This window comes from Branchiostoma floridae, chromosome 9, assembly GCF_000003815.2.
Source record: "Branchiostoma floridae strain S238N-H82 chromosome 9, Bfl_VNyyK, whole genome shotgun sequence".
NCBI lineage: Eukaryota > Metazoa > Chordata > Leptocardii > Amphioxiformes > Branchiostomatidae > Branchiostoma > Branchiostoma floridae.
This window is the reverse complement of record NC_049987.1, coordinates 11,423,061-11,451,054: the sequence shown is the minus strand read 5'-3', so window position 1 is coordinate 11,451,054 and position 27,994 is coordinate 11,423,061. Positions and strand designations below refer to the sequence as shown.

Genomic DNA, 27,994 nt, shown 5'->3' with positions numbered 1-27,994 from the left:
CTTCATCTCTGAACTACATCAAACCTCAAATATTACCTTATACGATGACCAATCAATGTAAAACACTGTACTTTAACGACGCCTTCTAGTATTACTCGGCGTGGACTACGAGAATAGATACACCCATAAAATGCAGGTTTTAGCTATTCGATAACGTGCCAGGGCTAATAAAAAGTGGAACATATCTCCTTTGATAACGTCCACTTAAAACGACCGGGCTCTCTGCCATTATTCCCGAACCTTCAGCGGAATTAAATGAAACAACAAATCATCCTATCTCCGCATCGCAACCCTCTGCAGCGGACCGGGTCGATACGCCTTTCCAAGTGAAACAACTTCCCGCCAAACCTATTAAGGAATAGAAGGGAGATCAATGCGTCTGTAGCATGGAGCTTTTCCCTGCCGCACGATGTTAGGCCTATTGATTTGGTCAAACACTGAACGCGTAGGAATGTAATACTGTTAACAGACTTTACACAAATGTGCATTGTCCTTGCAGCCGTCAGCGTGGTTGTTCTTGTAAAGGAGAAATGTTATTAGATCTAGACAGGGTGTTCCGTAAGGCAGCCCTTTGGTTGTCCTATAAATGAGTTATGTGGACACCCTCAGCAATATGGTAGACGTGTAATCCATTCAGAATACTTGGTGCTGGGTGAATGGCAACATTTCATCGTAAAGCAGATTGATAGGTAGGAATAGGGATATACTTGACGATTTCTTAAAAGCGATAGGAATATTGCACCTCACCAGTTGCAACTTGAAGAGGCTGAGAAAGAGCAAGTGAGAAAGCAGCCAATTGGACTGCTGCAGAAACTGCGGCCGTGTAATTTCCGTTTTCAAATTAGATTGCTTCCACGGTATGTGATAGTCTCCGCGGTTTGCGTAAATGTGAGTCAATCACAGTGCCCACACAGTGCTTGGATGTGTATAATTATCACAGCAGCATGCATAAATCTATGCTGTGTCTCCAAAGTGGAGCACGTAGTCAGGGTAGCGGGCGTGGTTCTGGCTGTAAAGATCATCTCAGTCCAAAATGGGCCTTCAGACCACCGGCTTTGTTATCGACTAGAAGGCGGTCCGCTGGGCATTACTCAACACGGTCCGATGGAACTCTCCAGTTCAAGTCACTTACCGGCCTTTCATTGATCGCCATGCCTCACCCCGAGAGGAGTGGCAGCAGTTGTAATTGATGTCCTCATAAGACCAAGTATCCATAATGCACCAAGCAGCGCTTCATGGTCAACCTCAACGGCATTTAACTCTCGTGAGAACCAAGAGCAATTTGATTTATCGACCCCACAAGAAGCCCAAAATTCATAGAACTATTAAGATCACGTCTACCTTAAGGGCACGATTCCTTTTATCTTGAAGGTGACAGAGTTCATAAGTCGTTCCTCAAGAGAATATCTTCAAATTAATATCTTGGAAGGGTGAAATATACGGTGAAGTGAGGGTTAAGGTATATCAGTATTTGTATTTACTAGCTTTATCTTCACGGATATTTTCTTCTCATGATACTTTTTGAATTCCCTCTTTTCAGAATTCTAGAATAATCATAACTCTACTTTTTAGACCAAAGTAATGCGTTCAGTTCAGTTCAGTTCAGTTCATCCTCTTGGAGGTGACACCTGTGTCTCCACTCATTTCTGTCCAGCATTACTGATCGGAGTTCGTTGGCCTCCAGACCTGTTTCCTTAAGCATCAGCTTCCTGAGTGTGGCCGAAGGGCGGCCACGCCTGCGCGGCTCGTTTGGCTCCCAGAGCAAGACCTGACCTGCCATTTCCTCATAATACGATCAGTAATGCGATCATATGTATAATCCAGCTATTTGCATACTGATGACTTAAATCTATCAACTAATAAGTATACAGTCAAACCTGCCCGAGCGACCACCTCTTCTCAGCGACCACCTGGCCATTTCGACCGCTTTTTCTCGGTCCCGATTTATTTTCCCATTGACGTAAGCATTAAGCGACCTTTTCTCAACGACCACCTGGCCAACGCGACCGCGACCGGCCCAAATTGGCACCCATAACGACCGCATTATTTTCAAAATTGAGGTTTTCATCGATTTTTGATGATAAATAGCGCGATTTTGTGCCGAAATCGGCCAGTTTGCGTAGGATTTTGGGGTTAAATTTACAGTTTACAGTGTGCGTGCTGTATTTGACATTAAAGACCTCGCTTCTTTGCGTGCGTGCAGTGTGCTTTCTATTTGCCATTAAACACAACGGAAACCATTTATACTTTGCATCGGGCATGTTTGGAGTCGATACTCTTCTCAGCGACCACCTGTCCAAATCGACCGCCCTTTCCCGGTCCCCCGGGTGGTCGTCTTGGGCAGGTTTGACTGTATATATTTAGCACACATCAATTATATCGGTTTAAGAGTCGATTACGTACACACAAATCAGATATTCATCGTATTTGCATGCGTCACCGTATAAACAAAGTCAAAATTACACATCCACGTGATAAAAGAAAAGAAGTATACTATTAGACTTTCAGACATTGCCACAGCGAGGGCTCCATAGAAACTTTCTCGTGAGATAACAATGGTGGAAGAAATATTTTCAAGGACTACTCGGGAGGATTATTACTTCCCTGTAGACGTTAGCGATCTCACAATGGGAAGTACCAAACACATCGTCATTAGAATTTGCCACTTAAAAAGTTTCTTGGGAGGAAATATCAACTCTGTAGATACTAGTCTTAGACTAGTACATGTAGTCGGAGAAACATTTCTAGGACTGCTTCTGTATCTGTGTCTATATAGCCGGTATAACCGCCATTCGGCGTAACACACCAGCTTCGCAGGCACGCGGTGCGGCAGCAGCTGGTTATATCACACCGAACGACCCGTCACACCTAGCCTTTGCACATCTATCTGCAAGCGTTCTTTAAAACTACCCAGAGAAGATGCCTCTACTGTGCTTGGTAATAACAAATTCCACTCAACTCTGCTTGGGAAGACGATTCCCTTCCTAAGGGTTTCAGCGATGTCACCACGGGAAGTACCGTCACTGTTATCAAACACATCGTTATTAGAATAACTTCATGGGAGAAAATATTTCAAGGACTATACTCGGCAAGACGATATCTTCCCCGTAGGCTTAAACGATCTCATCGTGGGAAGTACCTGTTATCATACACAAGATGGATGTATGAACGAGCAATAGGAGAGCCGTAAAATCCACATCACGTCATTTGAGCACTCAAGGAAGGCTGTCTATAGCTGTGATGATGCTGGGATTTATGTATAAGTGAGGCACATTTGTATGACAGCAATCTGAGATCTGTCTAACTTGTATGTAATAACATTGATGATATATCAAAGGATTTCTGGATGTGACGCTAAAACGCACCAGCGCTGTGTCTCTTGTGTGATTAATTTGCCAAGGCCAGGCTTTCAGCTACTCCGACGAGGATTTCCAGAAAAAAGTGAAAAACGATCTGAAGCCTTAATTGGAAAGTTTCGAGGAAACAACTCCGTTACATACAGGCTTGACGAAACGTAGTTAGTATCAAATCTCATATCGTAGAGCCTTCTTATCTAGAATAACGCTCACGTTTTGTTTTAGTTTAGTGGGGAAAGTTGCCATTGGGTTTAAAAAAGAAGACAATGTATGGTCCATCTTATATGTCATAGTACATAGCAGATAAAGAACATTACAAGTAAATTCTAGTGTTTGCTTGTAAGTATCCACATCTTCATGTTAACCGGGATGTAGTTCATCTAAAGGTGATGACGGCAGCCTACCAATGTTTGACTAGAAACAAGAAGCGAGATCCCCACATGATACCATTGCTTTCTGAATCCTTCATGCAGCCAACTTCCACTGCAGCAAAGCTTAATGTCTGCCAACAGGTTACACCAGGACCATGGATCAAGTCACGGGAAGTCGCCGGCAGATAGCTTCTCTCCATTACCGGAGATCCCCTAACCACCCACGTCGCTTCCACGTCTTATTAACATTTCACTTGCGGCGCCTTGTAAAGTTACTTGTGTCCAATCTGGGAGACGGATCGCGCGCCGTTTCACCCGAGTCTCACTCGCGAGAGGGACTCGGGTCTAATCGAGGGAGAAATGGATGGCAAGGGGAGGGTCGATTCGGCAGGTCAAAGGTTATCTGGGCTCTAATGGAAACGAAGTGAAGCGCCATTCATCACCGTTGTGCCGGTCGGGGGAGACGAGACAAGTTACTTGAGAATCCATTCCTTATCTTCTGACTAGCAACTAGACGAAGACAGTAGTTCTGGAAGTCATCCTTCAATGTCTCGTTCAAGCATATTCCCGGAGAGTTTACTTAATCAAGGGGGTGTCAGAATATTTTCTCACTAACTTTTCAGGAAACTCCACTTTATCATTTTTCACTTCACTTTATTCTGTCACTACCGTTGCAATTTTTCTATTGGAATACTTACGGCAGTATTCTATTGTCCCTACGTATTATTGGTGTAAAGTACACTGTACCAGAGAGCACCATTGTACATCGACAAGAAGAAGTTGACATCACACCTTAAACACATGAGCACACAGTGTATGTTAGCCAACTCTATCGATTGCGACTCATCAAATATGACAGTCCACAGCCACTGTAACACCTAGCTTTATTAAATAAGACACGGAATGATTGCTTCTCTCTGCAACAGGCTGTTCATCAGGAATCCGGATACATGCGTGGTATGATAAACGACTGTAGATTCTGTACATATCAGGCTCTTACAAGTATCTATACATGTTAGACTTTATCTTAGTATTACGTGTATTTATTGATTTTTGTAAGGCGTTCGACTGAAATTTTTCCAAAAGTGGCCGTGTCTGAGTACGGCCTGTAGCGGTGTGATAGGACGTCAGTCTTTATCTTCATTGTACAATTTCATAAAGATGTTCTATATGATTGATGAGGCTACACGTAACACCTTATCTATAAACTAAAATAAGATGAATCCGCTTAAAATGCACTGTTACACGACTCATTGCAGGGCCCAATATTTGTATTTTTCCAATAATTGTAATTTTTGTAAAGGTTCGCTATCATGGTTGTGAAATCCCCACTTGGATCCATTTGCCGACCCCCCACCTTCTAAAGGGTTCGTGTAAATTGACAGTCAGTAAAACTAGCCATATATATATATATATATATATATATATATATATATATATATATATATATATATATATATATATATATATATATATATATAGGCCGGGGGAAATCGACAAATGCTCAATATGAGTAGCATTCAGGTGACCTCACCGATGAAAAACGGGAGGGTGAGTTCCAGTTAGGACAGTAACAGATGTGTTCGCTCAGGGGCATTTCTAACTGCTTAATTCACTGGCGCCTGCTAGGTAGACATTGCGACCGATAATGCTGACAGTATGCAGAAGATGTATTTGTCCCGAGTCGTAGGCTAAACGAATGTGTTGGCAAATGTAGTTGGACAATACTAGACAACTGTCTGACAGTGGTAGCGCAGATGTAACGACTGTCCGATTTCATCCAATGGCGGATTGACAAAGACCAATGCCAAAACCTTGTCATATATTTTAAGGCGCATGCAGAGAGATACTTCACACCAATGCCAAAACCTTCTCATACATTTTAAGGCGCATTCGGAGAGATACTTCACACCAGAGAACTGCACATTTGTACTGATCCTGCTATAAACATGGGGGTCCATACGACCGAGTTTGAACCCCTGGCTCGAAATGAGATACTCAGACAATATTAGGAGCGGAAGAAAACTCATTACGCCTGTGCTACAGTATCATCCTGGGGATAAAGAAATGACGTCTTATAGGTGCGGAGGGATTCTTCAAGATCGGGGATGCTGAAAGAAAATCACTGAATCAGAAAATAGGTGTCAAGGAGGCAGGCAGGGTCAACCATGGTAAAGTAATTGCTGGTTTCCCTCGACATCATGAAGGCAACCAGTTCATGACGTAGGGCGATATATTTGCATGTTACTATGGCAACATAGCCAGTCAAGTCAACCGACAAAACGGAAGCCAATGGCTAGTCTCGGTGCTTTGTTCATTATATCTAAAATTTCAAAAGGTTATAAGAATGTTATCACCACCATTTGACTCTCGTGCACTTAACATATTACTTAAGACAACAGCTCCTGTCCTTGGTGCTGAATATAGCGTCATAGCCATAACTCCTACTTTTTGAGCAGTCATCATCATCATGAAAGAAAACAAAGATGACACGGACCTCTCTGTTTGTTTTTTAGACTGTCAGATGTTTAGACGTTATCTCCGCCGCTGAAGGATGGGTACTCTCCGTGATGTATGTTCTATAAAAGATTGTTACGGTGGGGAGGGATTACCGTGTCCTTGAAGTCAGCTATAAAATCTCGGATTCTTGCAGCAGCTACGAATGATATATGGACGGGTTTTAGTGCATTCACTACGGCACGAGTTCAGAATTGGATGACTAGGAAACTATTTTCTATCCATATGGGGATATGCATGTCATCATGAACAAGACCAGCATTTAAAAAGTTTCGCCACAGAGGTGTGCTGTCGGTAGGATATCAGCGTTCGTTTCTATGATTTCCCCCAATATTGTTCATATCCATGAATGGCTAACAATCTACCTTCAATGTACGTTTATTACGTTAATTGTTGCCCTTTTCCAGCTTTGTAACTGTTAACTTGACGGCACAAGTAGCCAGAATGATGCTTATGCATTTATGCATGTTATAGGGAACTAGTCAGGTACTTCTCTGACACCCAGTGCGTGCCTAGAGTGATATATACATTTATTCATTCCGAATGACAGGAATTTCAAATAGGGGCGGCTTATTTGGTTTTCATCAAATCCCATGATGGTAGTGATGACTACAAAGTCAAGGTCAAAAATATCAGATACGACTGAGATGGCTTGTCTGCTTGGACTTACATTGAGATTCACCGTGGGCAGGCTTTCCCTTGGGCGGGCTTTCCCTTAAGCTTGACTTTCCCTGTTGATGACCTTCATTCTATACATGAAATAAGTTAAGTAAAAGTTTCAGCTCTCCATGTGGGCGACGCAGCCAGGGTGCTGCTACGGGCAGATTTTGATCGTTGGCGATGTCTTATTCAGTCATGTACTTCAATCGTCGGAGTGTAAGCTTTTACCTCCGTGCAAACGGAGGTATTGTTTGCGGTCTGTATGTTTGTATGTCTTGGTGGATATCTACATTCATCTGAATATTGTAGAGTGACATGAGGCCAGGTGGAAGACGGTGTAGCCGAAAATTGGCAAGATGGTAAAGCTTTAGTTGGGTCCAACGTTGACACCCCAGGATGGCAAGGTTCGCTGGACCAGAGTCAAAAATTGTAAAGGAAGGAAAATACATAGACAGAATTTTCACAATAATAGATATTACAATAAATTCACAGAAATAATTTAGGGAGGCAAGGCACGTTGAAGTTTTTTCTCTGAATAATTCTCTGGAGTGTGTTATATATATATACATTTGACGCCCGATTAGTAAAATAGAACAGCCCGTGTATGCATTTTGACGGGTACTGTGCGATCCATTATTCAATGTGAGTATAGACGACACTCCGCAAGTCCCGCTGATTATGAAAGTACGTGTAGTTCTCACTAGTCATTTGTTACCTTCAAAGGAAATGTATCGGTAAGGAATATCTAAAAGACGTTACTTTCATTCCAACGATGTTGCTTCATTGGTGGTCTCTACAAATTTTTGTCCCACATTAGATTACCACATAAAAAGCTTCCATTCATCTGTTCAGAAGTTTAAGGGGATCCACAGCTAATCCACTTGACGGTGATGTCATAGTTGATCCAATCGACAATATAACCCTGTGATTCTGTACTGAGTGGCCGCTAATCCTCCATTTCCGCCCTCTGTCCACACAATTGGATTAGAGACTGAGGAAGGATTAGCCTGGCTCTCTGTGCCAACACTTATAATGAAAGGTGCCCGTGGATTGGCTCCTTCTCGATTGTAGACCTTGACCTCTCACCTCTTCTACATCCTGTTCTAAATCTTATAAAAGTGAAATACCGGTGCTCTCTAGCTACCCTTTAAAGGGGTTTACGTTTGTCTTCTTCACTTTACATGGGGAAGGTAACGTGGGCTTCACCTATGAGATGCCCTTTACATGGACGGTAGCGGTGGATATTTCTCACATTATTGCTGTACTTTCCAACGTTATTGCTACGCTAAGTCATGCGTAAGGTGCCCTTGATCTAAACATGCATATCCTCTAACGTTGTTGGGGGCAGGCATGATTGAACTAAAGCTTAATCACTCCTATTCTGCAACTTCATATCCAAGCAAACGGTGGATTGAAACAGACGTGCATTCTGTTAGCGATCCTGGTTCCTTTTGATATCTGGTTCTATATATTTACATTCAGAAATAATCGATTTCTTTTGTAGTTCAAGCAACACAATCCCATCATCTCCGTGCTCAAAAAGTTCTACGTGTGAAGACTTCACGCTTGCTTTTTACTTTCAGTTACCCTTGTCATTGAGGATATAGATGACGTCCACTTTGCAAGATTGATTTACACAAAGTAATTCCCTTACGAGCCCACCACCATCCATCATCGTTTAGCAATACATAAAATGGAATTATTCCACATCAGGGCGGAAAGCCCGGTATACATTATCAGGGTTTTAGTTGTGGCAAGTCATGACTGAACTGGGTCAGACCACGAGTGGTTCTCACTCATTTGAAGACATGACAGAAATTCATGGCATAGAATTAAATCCTTTCAGAACTTTGTCAAAGTATTTACAACTGTGCAATGACAAATGACTTTCTGTTTTACGGAAAGGAGATATCATGAAAAAAGGGTGTTAATTACTTTGGCTTTGTGGACAAACACAGAATGAACTTTTTTTCAAGCTCCAACCAGGAAGCGAGGAATAGGCCAGGTCCCCACTGGTAGATTTAGGCGACCAAGATCCACCTAGACCAAGCCGCCGGTAAGGCCTTGGACGTTCATATCTTAAAAATCTCCACAAACCTAAGGATCATTGTGACCTTCGGAAAATTCAAGACCCAGATACAGCATCGTTCAATAATCTCCTCAAGGAGCCAGATTACTTAGCTGATTTGCCGCCGGTAAGAAATCAATGAAAGTAGCTGGTCCATGGGACAACTGAACCACTAGGCTGATTAACACAACTTGGGACACTTGCCTCCGGGGCCGCCTTATTACTATGACATCGTGTGGTGCGACCTCATGCACGTGTGGGAACAAGGCAAGTAATGGTCGAAATTGGAAAGGTGAATCGACATGGGAAGTTATTTTTACGCAAGAGAAAGCTTATTAGAAAGCAATATAAACAATATGATGGACTCGCGGCCATAGAAATATCAAGTGTTCCTTGATGAAGTCCCAATCTTGATATAGTTGAGATTACAACAAGGAATCAAAACCGAATCATTCCTGAATGGCATACTGGCGAATGATTGTCTTCTGCATGGTGTAAAGAGGAATTCCTCACGATCCCTGTCTGTGAATGATTTACCAACATCCCACTGCAATTCGCCGACAGATATGACAATAGCCGAAGCCGGGCGCTCGCTATCGCACATCGCAGCTGATACGGAGTGTTTGGATGAAGACTAGGCAGTCCGATATCGCGAGCCGTTTCATAAATCACGCCCTAAGCCGGGCTGCTGGGCCTCTGATGTCATCGCAGTGAAGTGTAGATATTAAACAATGGGAATTACTCCGATAGGGATCATTGCTGGAGGGATTGCTTTCTTCCCTTGGCAGTAATCTACAGCTCGCGCTGAATCAAACGACTGGGATTAGCTGAAAGCACTTGGGACATGTTTGTGAAGGTCCGCCTGTAGTATCGATGGCGCTGTGGAAGAGACCGTACAGCTGGAGGAGGCTATGGAAGGTCAGGGGAAACAAAGGGGTTAATATAGAGAGTAGAGAGTTGAAGACGATATCAGAAGAGTCCAAAGGTTTTTCAGCCAATTCACCCAAATGCTCACATTTGCTTGTGATAGTTACATCAACGCTTCTTGCTTTAGCAGTTCCATTTTCTATGGGTTAGGATAGCTAATTAGTTTAAACTGTACAAGCCTTTTGCCAGTACCTTTGTATAAGCACATGTATACAGTCAATGCTTTCCTAATATAGTATCTAGTTCATTGTTTACCATTTCACTGTTGGTCGAGTATTTTAACCAACCTTTGGCAAAGTAAGACTGAAATGTTCCTATTCGCTAGACTAAGTGTAATGATTACTCGCAGACCATTGCTAAGTGACGAGGCAATGCGAGTCATCGTAAAATATGGATAGATTAGAGTATCGTCCTTTAGGGGTGCATTGCTGACGCACTATTGACGTATGTAGTGGAAATAAGGATTTGTAACTGTTACGGTAGTAAAAGAGTCAAATGCATACCCATACCGCTACCTGCTGCAAACTAGTATCATGTATATAAAACCTAGGATGACTACATGTCATTGACGTTTTATCACAGAGAGGTAGTGAATAATTTTACCAAATACCAGACATTACCAATGCCGTTCTTTCAGCAGCGTATATTTTTGTCGAGAGATTGTAATAAGTCATTAAGATCCAAAAACGGTATATAGCAGTAACATATTTCAAAACCTCTTTTATTATTTCATGCAAACAATTACTGATGCCTGGGGTCGTGACGGTGGCGCCGTTTAGTGTATGCCGTCAAAAGAGATTTTCTTCTCATTCCTTGAATCTGTTATATGGCCTTGGGCTGTCCATTAGTTTCAATTTAGCACTCCACTGGAACAGCTTGTGTTAGGAAAATAAATGGGGTACCCTAAGGTCTGATCTAAAAAAAGGTTGCGGATCATGTCTCATTGAGAACCAAAAGGTTCTACGTTTTTACACACAAGACGAGTCAACATTAGTAAAACGTACTATGCTCGTATGGAAGGAAACCCTGTCTCTTATCTGGTTCAGGTTGAATGCGCTTCATCTATGCTTTATCTGAGTTGCACCTATCCGTGTAATATTGAGTTCACCAAGAAATAGCGCAGAGCAAAGTTGAAATTATTCCATTGATCAGGATCGTAGAAAAAATTCTTAAACTAGTCTTGTCCAAAATCTTTTCCAAACACGTTTTAACATGTTTTAAAAAGTTTAAATGCTTTCTTTATCATCTGATCGACCTGTGGCTTAGTTATAGGTTGTATCAATCAATGTCTCAAGAAGTAAGAATGATTTCATCACCAGGCCACATCAACGGTTCCTGTAAAAGACGTCCCCTCTGATTGGATGATCGGCGGCTGTCTGATTTGTGTTTATTGGCCGTCCGACCCCGTCCAGTATGACGTCAATGGGAGAAGTACAGACTGAATGGTTTATGTCATGCCGCATTTTACGTCACAAGAATGTGATAAAACAACACCGCTAAACCAGTATGGAGTATTCGGACATGACGTTACGTTTGATTAAAAGGTTGAATTATCGTTACGACGTCACTGGCAGAGAATTACTATTCTCGCGTCATTGGTAGAGACCATACAGGGCACTTGGGACATTGAACAATTTTGAATGTATGTGGAGGGTCGACGGCATTACGTTACAACAACTATTAAGATCAAGACCCCATCTAGTTGACAGCATTTGGTTTGCTGTCAATCACTCAATTGTCATGAGGATTTAGCCAATCGAAGGTCAGAATTTACCATGTGTAATTTGGGCCTAAACAATGTATCAGGAGGATCATCCGGGGCCCGGGAATTCTGCTATCGTTAAAGAACCCCCTTTAGATAATCGGTCATGGTAGAAACCATGATTGACCTGGACTGCACTTAACGATTTTGTACAATAATCAATCATAGCATTTAAGTCGAATACAATTACCAACGTGTAATCCATTATGCATTTATATGACTGTTCTTGAATGGTGTACCCCACCAAGCAATGTTCTTCAATTCGCTATAGCAATAACCTTTTCAGGTAGGAATTATATGCTAAGTTATAAAACGGCGCCAGCAAAACTAAAATGGCATATTCAAATGACAGAAAAGGTCCAAGAACGAAAATTATCTCGATGGCATAGCGAATGATAGTACAACAATAACTGCATAGCAACTGGAATGCTACATGAAGTCACTCCGTTGGTAGCCAAGTCATGAAGGCGGGAACTCACCCCTGGCTAATGACATAAGAAGGTTAAGGTCGAAACCTGATCCGAAAACAAGTTATGCAATCGTATGGTGTCTTCCTGTATTTATTTAGTATTTTAATTGTTCCTCAGTGTTGTATTTTCAACATTCTTGCGGTGATGAGTTACATTTGCTAAAATGCGCAAGCAGACAAGCAGAAAACATATACTGCGCCGTGCTATTGTAGTGTTACCTAATATCTTGAAACAGTGATGTTCTTTTGGAGATACATGGTGTTATGTAAAATGATTCACTTACTGTATCTGAGGTACATGTTCCTATCAGAGATAAGGCAAGTGCATACTGATTGAGTGTAAATCAGTTGGGACGTAAATGTTCTGGCACGCCGCCAAATTACTGTAAATTGTAGATAAGACTCTGAGTTAAGCCTGGATGCCGAAGCCCCGCTGATGGAAGCAGCCTCCTGTAGTTTCGGGTCTCCCCGCGGACTCACGGGCTCCACATCCCATTATATCTGCTGGGGTAGAATTAGAATAACACTTTCTCATCATGGTTTCTTCTGATCCCGGAGGGCAGGGATGGATTAAGTAGTGCGAATGTGGATTTACCGTAAGCACGATGGAGCGCCGCCTAGGAACGCACGCGCACGTCACACAGGGCCACGGAACTAATGCAGAGGGACAGGGGGACTCAGATAGAGTGGTGTGGCGTGATCCAGCACCGTTAACGTTACACAAAGAGACAGTGTCCTGTCCTGTTAATGTTTTTGTTAATGTTCGTTTATATCCAGTTAACGACACCATTCTTGTGCGCTGGCTCTGAACTTTATTCTGCTTACTTACCCTACGTGGACTGAACCGCGGAGTGATACAAGTTACTTATAATTAGCAGCGATACAAGTCACCTCGATCACAATGTACCCGATGCTAAAGGAGTACAGGAAAATTAAGTGACAGTTGATAATGCATGATGAGAAGAGATGTGCTGATGCATTAATTGTCTAACGCGAATATATTAGTTAAAGTTGGTATCATTGAGACAGCGAGATAACATAAGCCCCTAAACCCCTTTTCAGTTTTTTTAAGATTCTTGAATATTTCCGACCTATTTTCTGCTCCTTTCCTTTTGATTTAATCTCCCAGTGTTCTATTCTTAAAGTTCGCAGTGTTTCCCTCCCCTCTCCTACATGCATGCTCAAACCGTGACAGATGTGCTGATACGTTAGGAGTACTCATCTCACGGTCTGCTCGTTACCATCGAGATAACGGCAACAGCTATATCTGCTTCCATTAGTTTCAATTTCCCGACCAACTCCAACCGGATAGGCAAGTCCAGATAAACATCTCCCATATGCATCCGGAGGGAGAGCTCTGCCGGAAAAACACTTCAATTTCATGAGTCGGTGCCGAAGATATGACTTGCCAAGAGGCAAAGTGAGGAAATGTTGTGTAAATGGCAGGGAACCACTCCCGTTAGTGCAGTATATACACATGTGCTACCGTACCGGACCACAGGGCTTCACAAGAAAGCTCTGGCAACTGAACACGGAATTGACGGTAAAAGAGGAGCTCAACCCCAAAGACAGGTGCTATTTTCGTAAAGGCCACATTTTCCTGAATACAAAATCAACGAAATATCTAATATGTCACAACAGATTCACAAAGAAATGGAAAATTTATGTTTTGGCTCGTAGCTAGACGAAAATTAAGTTTCCAATGCAAAAACTACTTCCATACACACTATTAACATTTAATATGAACATTTAATTTACCAATATTTCCATATTTTGAGGACACAACTGTTTTCAAATTTGATAAGTATGGGTTTCAAGAACAGCTAGGTGTAGAAATCTTGCATGCATTTATATTTAGTACAGAAGTTCTTTTCCTCTTCGAAACGTTCAGTGTTTGTTAAGATATGTATCTTAGTTTGTAATTTGCATTTTTCCTTCCTGGTTCAAAAGACAATTCTGTGTACCCGAAAAACGAATATACGCTGATAAAAGTAGAACGTCGCATCAATCTCAAGAGATCATCAACATAAAGTAGACGCAATGAAGGATCCATACTCAATTCATTCTGCTAAGTCAATGTATGTCTCCATAAGCCAACCATCTGTGACCGATCCATATCAAGTCTTCCCGTCGAGTAGTCTTACCGCCCGAACTACAGACACTTAAGGGGAATCTTTACAAGCATAGAATCATCTGCCAATAATCATTTGATACAGGATCCTTCCACCAACATGCAAATAAAAACTTCTTGTAAATCACACGCGCACAGCATAATTTATTGGTTATTTCTAAATTCTACTTTAAGTGTTTCTGATCCCACGTCGCCATTTTGTGTAACTGTGCATGTTTACTTCCTGTTCCTTTTGTTTGGTTTTCTTGTTATTCATGTCCAGCCTTTTAAGGAGCAGACAGTACATCACATAGGCTCAGCGATCTAACGAATATAAATATGGGCACCCTTCATTCCTAGCCCATGCCTCCCACCCAACAGGTGTATCATTACACTAGTAGCCACCTGAGACCGGCGTCCGATTTAGGACAACAATTCATAACGGCAAGCAATGGGGAATTCGATTTAAAGCTATTTTAAGACACGACAAACAGGCCAAAATAAGTGACTGGTTACTGTTGTTCTGTATCATTAAGTAGATATAATTTTTCTGATAGACACATTGGCAGTCAAACCCCCTCATCTATGTTTGTGAATTAAGAAATAATCTGACTGTAAGGTAAATTGTCTGTGTTTAGTATAATAACACTAGTGACCAGTGGATTTTCGCTACCGCACACCCCTTCTGATAATAATTGGACCATTAAACACCTGGCTTTACCACAGCTTTTTGACCAGAAATGGCGAGAAGTAAATCGTGTTTAGATCTCCATTAGTCCATGGCGAATGCACTCTAGCTCCCACATATTTCATCCGTAATACGTGCGTTGTCATCTCCTAAAAGAAACATCCGTCTCGACATAATGATTAGGTCTAATGCAGTGACAGGTGAGAAAATGACAAGTGAATAATTCTCTTAATAGTGGATACTCTTTGAACGGATTGCTTTGTGTTGTGTTCCTACAATACGGGAACTCTAACAATGGTTTAGACACTGGATGATCAAAGATACTATATCTTACATTGTTACTGTTTGATCTTCCAGGCAGATGATGCCTCAATGTACAAAACTTGTAGGGGAAAACCTGACCCCACTTTGAAAGGCATGCAAGACCCGTTATTTAAATCCACGTAACGTGACCGAACCCACGAGTGTGTCAGGCCGTCTACACGGTCACACAAATCACACGCACGCAGGCAATAACCGCTGATTCATGGCGCATTTAACAGCTCGTAATGTGTCAAATTTGCCATTAAAATGGGCGGGAGCGAACCGCAGTAAAAACCTCATTTACAGAACGATTTATCTTTGTCTCGTTTAGAGCATAGGGAGTTGCGTTCATATTCTACAGAACAAAGCTATTGTGCTAAACATAACGTCCGCTAGTAAATCCGTGATTTCATCCAATGTTGCTTACAGAATACAGAACTTACGACAAGGAGCCATTATGCCTTTGGAGCTGTTCATAAGTATACCTTTGAAATTTAGAATTAAAGATCTATAATGGAATTTGATTTGAGAGAGAGAGAGAGCTGTCACAAACAGTGGAAGGAAATTTACGAGAACTTCATTGATAGGACTTGGTAGCGCTAGCAAGTTGTATCATGGGCTTTGCCGGATCTACTCTTGCTTCCCCTGGATTGATATGTCTGGCCTCTCCAGCTAGCCCAGTGACCAGACCAAAATACTTTTTGAGGTGTACGTGAAGATTAACATTATGGCACTAAACGGTAAAAATATAACTTTTGTCCGTTTATCTTACAGAGAAGACCATGGAGCTAGCCAAGACTTGCGGAAACAAGTTCAAACCTCCGACCATCCCAGTGACGTACTCCAACCACTCCGGTTACATCGTTTGGAAACAGAGCAGTGCTTTCCCCACTACCCCTGAAGAATGTGGCATCATTCTGTCCGGCCCCGGCGACAACACGCGTTTCTACCTGAAGATAAGCTATGTGGATATGTACCGCAACGGTGACATGTGTCAGGACAGGCTCATGGTTTATAGTGGAGAGAGTGTGCTCAGCGTTCCGCTCTTCAGCGCCTGCACGAGTTTCGGGTTTGGATATTACAGGGGAGTGTCTTCCTTGAACAGCAGCGTCGTGGTGGTGTTCGATATCAACAAGTTTTCGTCCAAAGGCGTCGGTAATTTCAAGTTATCCTATAACTTGTTCTACAGCTCCAAAAGAGGTGAGTCAGCATTTAAAGCAAAATATTCTTTCAACTTTTGTCAAAAGTAACAGTTAAAGCAGTTAATGCAAGCGATTACACTGGTGACGATGGGGTACTGTATCTTATACCGTTGCTGTTTGATCTTCCAGGCAGATGCCTCAATAGGAATAGTCTTCCGCAGCAGCAACAAGACTTCATGTGTAACAACGGCAGGTGCATCCCTCCTGATCTCGTATGTGACTATGACGACGACTGTGGTGACGCGAGTGATGAGGTCGGCTCTGTGGCCAGCTGCCGTAAGTTGAACTTTCAACCATGACCTTTGCAAGGTGAATGCACTGCCACCCCCTCCCCAAGAACGTTTATACGTATCACTTATTTAAATGGATTTATAATTAGTTTGTCTTGACCGAAGGGTTACCTGTGCTACTTCGGTCTTTCCGGATTTCAGCTCCTGGTAACGAAGTCAGCAGACCTAGAAGTATATTACTGTGAAATTTTTTACTGACAATAGCAGGATGGCCAAGGTGCAGCAAAAGAGAAGGAAAGAAAGGCATGTCAGCCAAATTGACATGTACACAAAATCACCACCATGACTCCTACGATAGCCCTTTCTCGACATCTGTACTAAATTCTGTTCTTTTATAAAATGGAAGAACTATAACCATGTTAAGACCTACTAAGATTCCAAGTCGCTTTCAAACAACGACCATCCATAGTTTGGAAAGTTTCCAACTTGAGAGTGATAGATTTCCTGGAACAGCTGGCCGAACAAGTACCCATATCCCCAGCTTATTGATTTCTGTCCAAGTCACATACATCATTGGTAGGCTTTGGATGCAAGGTCAGGGGTTACACGTTTGATCCAACACACAGATAGCTAACTTGACAGTTTTAGTCTCCGTCTTTGCCGGCACATTAGATAAGGTGATGCCAATAGATCCACGCCGGGCATATCTGCAATGTGAAAAGTTAGGAAACAATTGTCAAGGAACATCATCGACAACCTTCGAGGTTTTTATGTTTTAATAGCCTTTTTGAGTTAATAGCGTTAACACTGGTTTGATTGTGTCAGTTAGAATGTGATGCAATGCAAGACATCCTAGTAAGGCCTGCGTCACATTTCCAAACCGGGGCCTGGTCGGACAGTTTTTGGGAACGAAAAGTATGATATAAAAGACACCAAACTACACAAGACGTAAAGAGAATAAGCGTGTGCATCATTTTTGTATATTTTACGTATAGATTTCTATTTTTCGTTACCACGAACAGTCTGGCCGGGCCCCGGTTTGGAAATGTGACGTTAGCCTTAATGTCCGATTCGAGTTCTAAGAAAAATGGTCCTGAGGTGCATAAAACTTGCTGCTATTGAATTATTGACCAGACGGAGCCATTATTTATGTGTAGACAGACTGTATGATGAGATCCTGTAGTGCCGCTTTATAAAACTGTCAAACATCACAGCTATGAGGATGACCATGGAGCCGTCTGATGTTAGTTTGCCGCTCATAAAGGTCACCGTACGACAAATATGGCGCCGTTGTGTCGTATGACGTCACGTTGCCCGCCCATCCCGCCGCTCCTCTACCCTTCAGACTGAGACCTTTGCTTCTTTCATTACGTTCCTTCAGTAGATGCTGACACCTCCATGTTCAGGTCTGATGAGCACTTCATATTACCTTCCTCAGGGGCAATCATATTCTATAGTCACAGATTTTACCATCTCCGTCTCTGACTGTGATGATCTATGGAGTGATTCTGTCTCTTTTAATCGACTAGTACTGTTTCTAATACGTTTATGAAGGTTAGACATTCAGGTAAACATTATTCAAATACAATTCAATCCACTATAACTGAATAAAAAACGGAAATTTACTTCCTGACGTTTCGAGTGACATCCATCACTCTTCTTCAGCGTCACCAGAATGACATGGCAGAACAATTCAATTGAATACAAGTACAGATAACTAGAAAACATGTCAACTCACTAACTCCTGACGTTTCTAATGTTTTAACAGAAACAATTCGTTTTGAATTTGAAGGTTTGCTAGCATTGAATTTTCTGATATCACATTTGCCTCACATCGCATCAGACATTATGGCTTTAAAAGATGGCAAAACAACGTGCACGTGTTATTGTGTACTTTGATATAATTAACATCGCAGTGTCTATTTGTTGAAAAGTATTGTTGCTGCATTGGAAACGTTCAAACATACAACAGAGCATTAAGCCGTCAGAAATTTCCGCAGGCTGAGTTATATATAGAACAAGAATAAAGCAGACGTTTAGGGCGTGTCTGTCCAGTGGGTTCCTGAGATAGTACAACGTATAAGTGGTTTTGCCTTGGACAGTCATTTGTTGGAAGAAAGGAAGCAAGCAGACTTGGCAGACAGATACCGCTACTGTTCAACTACACAGAACTCATCCTCTGCCAAGAAATTTGCGTGGGTACCAAAAACAAAAACATTGGTCATGCATTAGTGAAGTCGTCCACCTGTTTCGGGCTAACTACGCATTTAGCCCATGGTACATTGATCCTGGTATTTTAAAGACAACTACATTTTATATCCTCACTCTTCGATGGCCACAGCGTCAGTGGCTAACCATTGTATATTCTGAACCCAGCTCACATCTTAGGCAACCCAGAAGTTACAACTATCGGATCATCTTCGGTAGCTCTAGATGAGCTGTGTCGTCGCAAACGGGTCGACCATGAAAGGACACAGCGCAGAAAGCGCATCGATCTTCCACAGTTTGCTACTTACTATCCGTCACGAGCGGATGGTAAATACGGACCGTTGTGACCACAGACGGTGAGCTGTGTGAGGATTCCGAGGCGATGGACGTGCAGATGCGCCCTGCTGCCTAACACGAGACGGGCAGGTCAGGACATGGTTACTGGGCACCATTAATCTCTGCAACTTCTTCGTCTCAAAAACACCACGGTGGTCCAGAGCATAAAGTATATCAGTAGTATACAGAAATGCAGAATGTCGCCAACGAGGGACAAGCCTCATTTACATCATTTAGCCTTCAGGTCTTTGGTTTTTGAAAGACATAGGGCGCTGCAGATCCCCTCCTTTGGCGAGATTTATGTAAAATAGTTGACTTTGGGTCACCGATGTTTCCTATCTTTGCTATCGGACTGCATAGATCAGGAGGGCAGAGTAAAGTCTACGCAAAAACCTCGAGAACGTGACGAGCATGACGACTCCAATGGGAAAGGGATTTTCCAAGCACCCTTTGTAACCCCTACTTCCCCCATTGCGCCAGTTGGTCCCTCTCTTAGTGAGCAGTTAGCTCATAATGTTTCTGACTCAGGGAGATGGGATCCTGTTCTAATTCTATTCATGTAACACGTAAAGTAAAAACGGACACAGTCAAACTTAACGACGCAAGAGTTATCCAAGAGTACATTCAATGATGTCATGGGATCAGTGCTGATGGGCTAAATGCTGTCAGTGGAGTTACTAGAAACACTTTCTGTGCCTCTTAGTCAAGCCAACTCTCCTAAGGCACACGGTACGTGACGGTCGTGGATTGACTGCAACCCGCCATCAGCGCAACGATTCCATTGACTACAAACCATATATACAAGTGTTCCAATGCTCTTCTTTAACGAGGAAGAAGACCATAAAGAGGTTGATATGGCTTTCCCATGACACATTAACCAAATGTCTAAAACGTCGGCTTTTAATGGCCATAAGACGTAACGTTCTTTTTAGCTCTTTGCGACAAATGTTCACCAATTGCCTGTAGGAGAAATACTACCTAAACGATCCATTACCCATTTCCAGGAGCTTGTAAATCATGTATAATTGAGATCCATTTTCAAGACATTGATGAAAGAAGAGAGAGTTCGTCACCCAATTGGCAGCTTGCCAATTCTGCATTCTACCCGTAAATATTGAATCCGAAGAATAGGAGAACTTGAATCGCAGAGCGTTTGGCCCGGGGACTATCGTCAGGAGATATCTCGTGATCCTTGCTTCAACATGAAGATGCGTTGTTCTTTATATTCTCAGTTATCACGGGCCTTACACCTTCGTATAACACCCAAACCCTTCGAGCAATATTGCAAATATGATGGTACCTGATACTGTTTGCTGTGTTCACCCACGTATGAGCCCTCTCATTGGACAATGTAGTATATACATGAAGGGTGATGCCGACCGGTCCCCTCCCCACACATCAGCCTACGGGCAATCGGATGTTACAAAATCAATGACATAGCTTTTCTGGAATTGAATGATCCGTTGGTCACACTTGATCGCTATAGGGAGTACCTTTACGACGATTTTACTGCTGAATCGTGAATGGAATGCCTGGCCCAAACAGTATAACTGGTCTTAGATTCATCCGTAGTTTCATTTGTAGTCCATATATTTTTTAAATGATTTAAGAAAAGGCTTTGGAAATTAAGGCCAGTGCGGAGAAATGAATAGTTGATATACCTTCTACAAGTTAGCCTAGGAATGAATAATACCTATCGTATTATTGAAGACTCCATCCTTCTCTACACACTACACTGTATATCTCTAATATAGACTGCCAATATTGTGGCCCGACTTGGCACATATTCCACGGGTATTGTGGATCTAACAACATATAAAGCACGCACATCTTACTCAAGGGGCTGTGTGAAATATCACGACATAAAGATCCTGAATAACGTAACAAAGTTTACAATGTCTGTCATGAAGTACTGCCTTCTATGAAAGGAACGACTCAACTTCAGACACCAAGAGCGCCCCACCGAAACTTTATTGTCTTTGATGCCATCATGCAAGCCTGAAGCTTGACCTTTCATGGTCTGAAGATCACCTATATGCTTGTCACTCTTGAAGGTCAGCTTATTTCTACAAAATTTCACCTGATGCACCGTTGGCGACATGTTTGACATGGTCTCAGACATACGAGGAAGTGCCTTGCTCCGCTTGATGTGTGTGATGAGTACATTTGTGCTTGCTGTTCATGCAGAAAGGCAGCAACATTGCTCCTTGTTGAAATGACAATGGTAACATGAGCTGCATTCTACAATCCCTTACCAATTGGCTAGCTAAGGCATCTGCAGCTACGAAGATAATGCTCTAGTTGCTGTCTTTGAAGTCAGGCGTCAAGGACTTCTTGACAAACAAAATCGATTTAATAATAAATAAATCTCCCGACTGTATGATCATTAATTGCCCCATCCATCAAGACAGCCTTAGGTTTCGGTGCGAGCATGATGAATACCATAGAGGTTCAATTGGAATTGTTGAACTTCTCGCTGTAATATTTGTAAACAACTTTTGCTGGCAAAATAAATAGTAGTAAGCTTATATTTCATTGAAAGGATATTAGGTAGCCATCCTGGTAGTCAGAAATAAAAATACACGAACTTAAGGACGTTGTCCATTCTATACCGTTCAGTCAAAGGACTGCTAATGGGTATAGTTTCTATCTGTCAGTCTGGTCAGAGCCGAAACTCCTTTCCCTGGGCATTCCGATGAGATCGTCCGATATCAACAAATCTGTGAATACAAGGAGTAAAAGTCAGTATACACCTGAGGGCGAGGTATTGAACGATAGCATAGTTCAATCGCCATTTGCTTCGTTGCACTTTTATGGGAGGGTAAACGAATGAAGTTATAATATAATATCACACAGTGAGGTGTATGTTTTATACATGAATACATAATTTCTATGATCATATGCTGTAAAGGCTATGATTTCTTTGAACTATCTTTGCCTGGCAGCGTGTAATTTTCCCCCAAACTGCATGCCGTGAATAAAACATACAAGCCGTGAGGCAAATAAGAATAAGATAGATGACGTCTTCATGCCCCTCCTTCAGCATTCCTATCGGGAATCCTGCCTGTCTTGGGAATCCATCGGCAATTCCTGAGAAGCAAAGCCGAGTCATAGATGGAATGATGTTGAAAAATGTACAATCACTCCCACTCAAGGGGAACGATTTCTGCGGAGGCTGTGGTAATGGCTCTTCTCTGATCCTGCCATGAGGCTATAAAACTTCCCAATGTGAGCAGAAGTCGATCCCAGATTAGGCAAAGGTGATCCCATTTGTCTCTGACTCCAGGGTGGGAGTTGAACGTCATTTGATGCTGATTCCTGCTGAATATAAAGCCTCTTACATTGATGTTTAATGTAATTTTGTGTGACTATTAAGCCAAGCAATTAATCAAAGCCGACCTCAGTTGTGTAGAACAGTAATGGGCAAAGGATTCGATACAGAGAACAGTTTGATTGACAGAATCTGAATTACGTTTGGCAAGAGTAATTTTCCAATTTCCAGTTCACATTTACCTATTTGACGAGTTAGTCGCCAGTACTATCAAAGGTCGGAGTACCCAAAACAGCAACGGACATCACGGAAATTGCAGCTGTTATAACAATAGTTTTATGACAGTATTGGATATTTTGGGCCATAAAAAGTGTGTCTATATCGTTATCATAGCCTGTATAACCTTCTATTTCATAACCGCTGATGTGCGTTGGCGGATGATCACACTGCAAGAACCGTCACAACTACCCTTTGGACATCTTGCTGCAGAAACTGTTTAAATATATCTATTGAGTGAGTTTCTATTGTTTGCATTAACCAGCGTGGCTCTGTTGTTCATTGCCTATTCCAAGATGATCTTTGAAATCAATTTGACTGTCCGCATTGGTAATAGCCATGTTACGATTTTTTTCAGAAATACAGATTCCTCCACTTGTTTGATGGTACATGTATGGAAACATTCATTTACACGTGAAACAAAACATTAATAACATTTCAGTCCCCTGAAAGTGTAGATTTTATCACTTGATCATGAAGAAATTCACATTCCCCCCTTCAAAGATGGGAGGTGGTATATTACCCAGACAGGCTTATAATCAACTCCATATCATTAATCTACTATGACACCGCGGCCCCCTGCCTTTTTACTGCCGTCTACTTATATTGCCGCAAAAATCGATATCGCATTGTGCAGTCTCCACGAGCCGGTGATACAGACGAACGTCCCTAAATATTTCCCAAATCAGATAATGAAAAGTTCTGTTATCTCCTGACACACAGTGGCAGGTGCTTATTCAATTATTGTCAGCCAACCAAAGCCATGTGCCAGACGGCGGCACTATCCAATCAGAGGTTGAAAGGAGAGGGTTGTTACTTTGTGATTGGCATTCTTAGAGGAAGCGGCAGTCAAAAAAGGCTGTCAATCTGAATTCTAGAAGAAGGTCATTACGATATCTTCTTTAGCCTCTGCTTGGAGAGTAAGACAAAGCGCATTGTAAGAAGTTGTGTCAGTGATATATTCTTTAACTACATTTGAAGAGCAAAGTGGAAAAGTTGCATGGGTGTGCCACATCTTAGCCGTTTGTTATCTTGTGACAAGAATTGTAATATGTTTCCGTTGGCTCATTTACCCTGTCATCAACCACACAGGTAGTCGAGAGTATCTGATGTAAATGTTATTTGCAATCATTAAACCAAAAGCAAGTGCAAAACCACAGGCAACATAATAATGTTCAGGCCGGGTCCTGATCGGTGATATCTCCCGGGTCACCTTGACATGCTTAGTCCTAACTGTGCTATAACCGACGACTACCATCTCAAGAGGTCCTGCCAATAGTCAGGCTAACAGAGCATTCGCATTTCAGCGCCACCTTACATGCTCTCTGTAAGCCCCGCAAAGTGATTCTCTTACCACCGAGCCAACTTGGCCTCATCATGTAGTCCGGCCAGTGTCCAGGGGAACACGTTCCCTTATCGAACCGTGTCTCTACGTTAGTATTCCGTGCTACAACACCTTAAGTGGGTGGTTGATTTCACGTGTGCATAACCGTTTGATATTGATCTTGCCATGCATATTCTCCTCACCATTCAATATCGACTCAAACGTGAAACGCCCCCAGGCAGTTGTTAGATTTCAATGGAAATGGTTAGCGCATCACACACGGGATTTGAAGGTCGTGTATATCCGCACCCCGTTGCGACACTCCGGACTAGAAGAGGTTAGGAAAGGTCGGTGATTTGGGGAGCAACTTTACTGCCTCTGTCTGGACACCGTTGTTTACAGCGTGTAAATCAGTTTTGCATGTTTATGGGAGTGCAGATTGGTCTTGTTTCAATTTTCCTTTACTAGTATCAAAAATCAAACTTATCACAGCCTTATGTCCCACATGGGATGAAGAGGATAAGTAAAGTAAGTAAGTATCGAAAATTCAGTAAATTTTGAGATATCTGCTTGAGCTCTGTGTTGACGAATTGCAACAACACAACATAACGTTATGAAGAATTAAAATTTGTTCTCCAACTCAAGAATTTGGACTCATTGAATTTCAGAGATCACTCAAGACACGTGACGTTTGGCACGTGTGACGCCAACAATGGGTCAAAGGTTGCTGAAAGTCGATATCGCCTCCCCCTCTCGAGTTGAAAAAGTTTAAAAAAATGGAAAAGTCACGTATCCAGGGCGATTGACAGGCAGTGGGAGAAGACTAGGAAAGTCTGTCGGAAATTCCGGTAAGATTTTTAGTTTGATTTTTTTATAATGTCATTTACCAACTCAGATTAACTTACATGCTACGACATCAAGTTGTTTCAGTCACATCCTACCCTGCGACTTGTACGATTAGATCTAGGAACGCTCAACCCCCTGAATGTAAAGAATCTCCTGACGGAAAGTCCGATAGCCTGAAGCGAGAAACTATTGCTCACCGAGGAAACTTATTGACGTAGAGTTTGGAAGGTTATTTTTCAGAGCTTGCAGTCGTTATCTTCAAATAAAATCGTTGCTGGTAGCTATGAGGTCGACAAACCGCCAGGAGCTACAGACGATTCATCTAGCCAAGTCACAATTGTGTTTAATCCGGGATTCTCAGCTGTATGTCGCCCCTGGAGAATGATTCTAGGTTATAAACCATCCTTGGTGAATGACCAGAATCCATCTGTAAGAGAATATTGGATCTGGTGGACACAGGATCGTTACCAGTGGCTCGGACTCGGATATTTTTCATTACCCGACCTTCAACGTGACTGCCGATTTATTGGTCGCTTCAGTCAATATAAAAGGTGGAGATATGCTGTAGTCGTTCTCGAGATTCTTGGCGTGAACTTTATGATCATTGTTGTGAGGATCTTACCATGTGATGTGGAGTTCTGTATAGAATGTTCGTCTGTGTTAGATGTGTACAATGAAGGTAGTGTTCACGGCATCATCGTTATCGTTGATATTATATACAATTCCGGTATCTTCATCCTCATGATATAGATCGGCGTCGTCATCGTATCGTCATCAAAAAATTAACATTGTCATCAACATTTCTATAATGGTAAGGACAAAGGCAATGTTACAAACAATGACAAAGTGCAAAAGGACATCCTAAGGACATAATTGCTCTGGTGAAATTAATGCTGACCTTTTACGATATTGTTAATGGGTTTGAAAGAACGATAGTTGTTGAAGAACAAAGTAGCTTAACTGATAGTTGCGTCACGGATGGGATCATTCTAACAGCGTTCAGATTCAAGTGCTGCTGTGTAAAAGTCAGCGATCGATTAAGATCAATAGCACTGAACCTGAATTCACTATCTTGGTTCGATTCCTGGCGACCTGTTCTCTCCGATAAGACTGGCATCCGAAATCATAGTTCGCTGGGCCATACATGTACAAGTGGTGGTCAGTACCTTGCATCTCAGATTTGGAATTATGTCATCGTCAAGAGATGTCACATCACAATCCTGGCCTTGAAATTCATCCTTTACTGATTTATTTTACTGATGACAATGTCAAAGCCGTTGTGTGGATTTACTATTTTTTTTCTATTTTGGTCTTGGACAGACGAGGACAATGTGGCACTGCACTCAAGTTTTTGTAACCTATATTGACCATGCCACATACATACACGGTACAGACAGAAGGTAAAGATAGTCTTTTACCTCCCCGACCGAAGTCAGGTACCCATTTTTACACCTGGGTTTAGTGAGGAAGGTCGTGTAAAGTACCTTTCCAAGGGCACAACGTCAGGGGGCACGGCGGGGATCGAACTCAGAACCTCTAGATTCCGAGCCGAACGCTCTACCAGTTACGCCACGCCCGAAGATTTACTATTTTACGAGCATTGTTCGATTGTTTGATATCCCCTTTACGACGAGCCTCCGGATTTGCCATTTTTGTACAGTGACCAATAACTCCTTCAGATGATATTTGATGCCATTTAAATCAATACGTGATGCATCTGACCTCTGATAACCCGGCCTATGGATTCATGGTTTTCCGTTTTCAGCAAATGAGTAAAGGTGGTATCTCCCTGCACTTGGGGCACTGGTGCAACACTGCTGGGTTTGTTTACTGCGGCACTGTTGTATCTGGTCTGTCGCTAATGGTTGTTGATCAAAGTCGGAGACGACGTTTTCCGGACAGTGCTTACGGGTGAATGGCCTATGATAGCACCTTCCGCTACAGAAACATTTGCCACGAAGTGGTTATTGACTAATGACTGCACCAAAGCCGTTGGAGAGATTCCCAATTTCCCGGAACGCTGTCGAAGGCTGGCTATCGTTAATAAGACTGGCCCCTTAGAATCGCTATCGCGGGGGGTTTGACCAATGAGGCACGAGTCTATGATAAGACTGGTTTCCGGATTTACGATCTTCTTGGCAATGGTAGGAAAAGCTGACTGATTACTTTGATAACACCCGCTGTAGGATGCTGCGTTGCCAGGGCAACGGTCAATGATTGATGGCCCTTAATGATTCCCTACTGGAAACTATTTGACGAACAAAACAATTCATTCTCCAATCCAATCATGCGTTAAGCTTAACCTTCAGAGGAGTGGTGGTTTTCTTCAATCAATACCGGGAAGCTTGATCGATGTTCGAAGGAAACGCTGTAACGGACGCCTAAAGGGAAGAAGAAAGAGAGGACAAGAGGATACCTGGCGCCGAGGTATTCCTCACGTGAAGGCATATTCGATCTTAAAGGAGATTTAAAGGATTTCACTTCTGTTACATTTATATGAGTAGGCTTAGAGTCCAGGAGACCAGACGGCGGTATGGAAGTTCTTCAGAATGATGGTTGTTCAAGACAAAATCAATTTAAATCGCAGTTGATATTTTTTATCAATGGCATAAATCATTGAATCATAGACAATTAGATCGGCTCTTTTGAACCTCCCCCCCCCCATGAAATATAGTCAAATCTTTCTGTATCATTGTATGAAAATAAAAATGAAAACGCTGCTAGCTTACTACAATCTATCCGCAAATCACAATTAAACAGTTAACCTAAATAATTCCCCTGGTTATGATTTCACAACAATGAAATTAGGATATTGAATATGTTGTCAAGACAGTCATAATGTTGTTTGATGTTCACAATTATGTTTCTCTTCACCTCCAGCCTTTACCATCAGGTTCAACGGCGTGCTGCTGTTGCTAGGTTACTACGCCGTGATCGTCGTCAGCGTGTGTATCGCCGTGACGTTCCTGTTCCTCGTCATCCTCATCGTCTGGTGTGTGCGCAGGTCAGAGCAGCATACATGACTAGAAGTCTTAGCAATAAATATGGGGTCAAACGACCCATTTTTTTG

General features: G+C 42.2%; 1 protein-coding gene across 1 annotated transcript in view; it reads left to right on the top strand.

The window, feature by feature from the left end:
- LOC118423421 overlaps positions 1 to 27,994 on the top strand; it is a 46,228-nt gene that overhangs the window by 14,510 nt on the left and 3,724 nt on the right. The window contains exons 2-4 of the mRNA XM_035831564.1: positions 16,006 to 16,431; positions 16,563 to 16,709; positions 27,805 to 27,928. Coding sequence (XP_035687457.1) covers positions 16,006 to 16,431; positions 16,563 to 16,709; positions 27,805 to 27,928 — 697 coding nt within the window. The remainder of the gene's footprint in view (positions 1 to 16,005; positions 16,432 to 16,562; positions 16,710 to 27,804; positions 27,929 to 27,994) is intronic.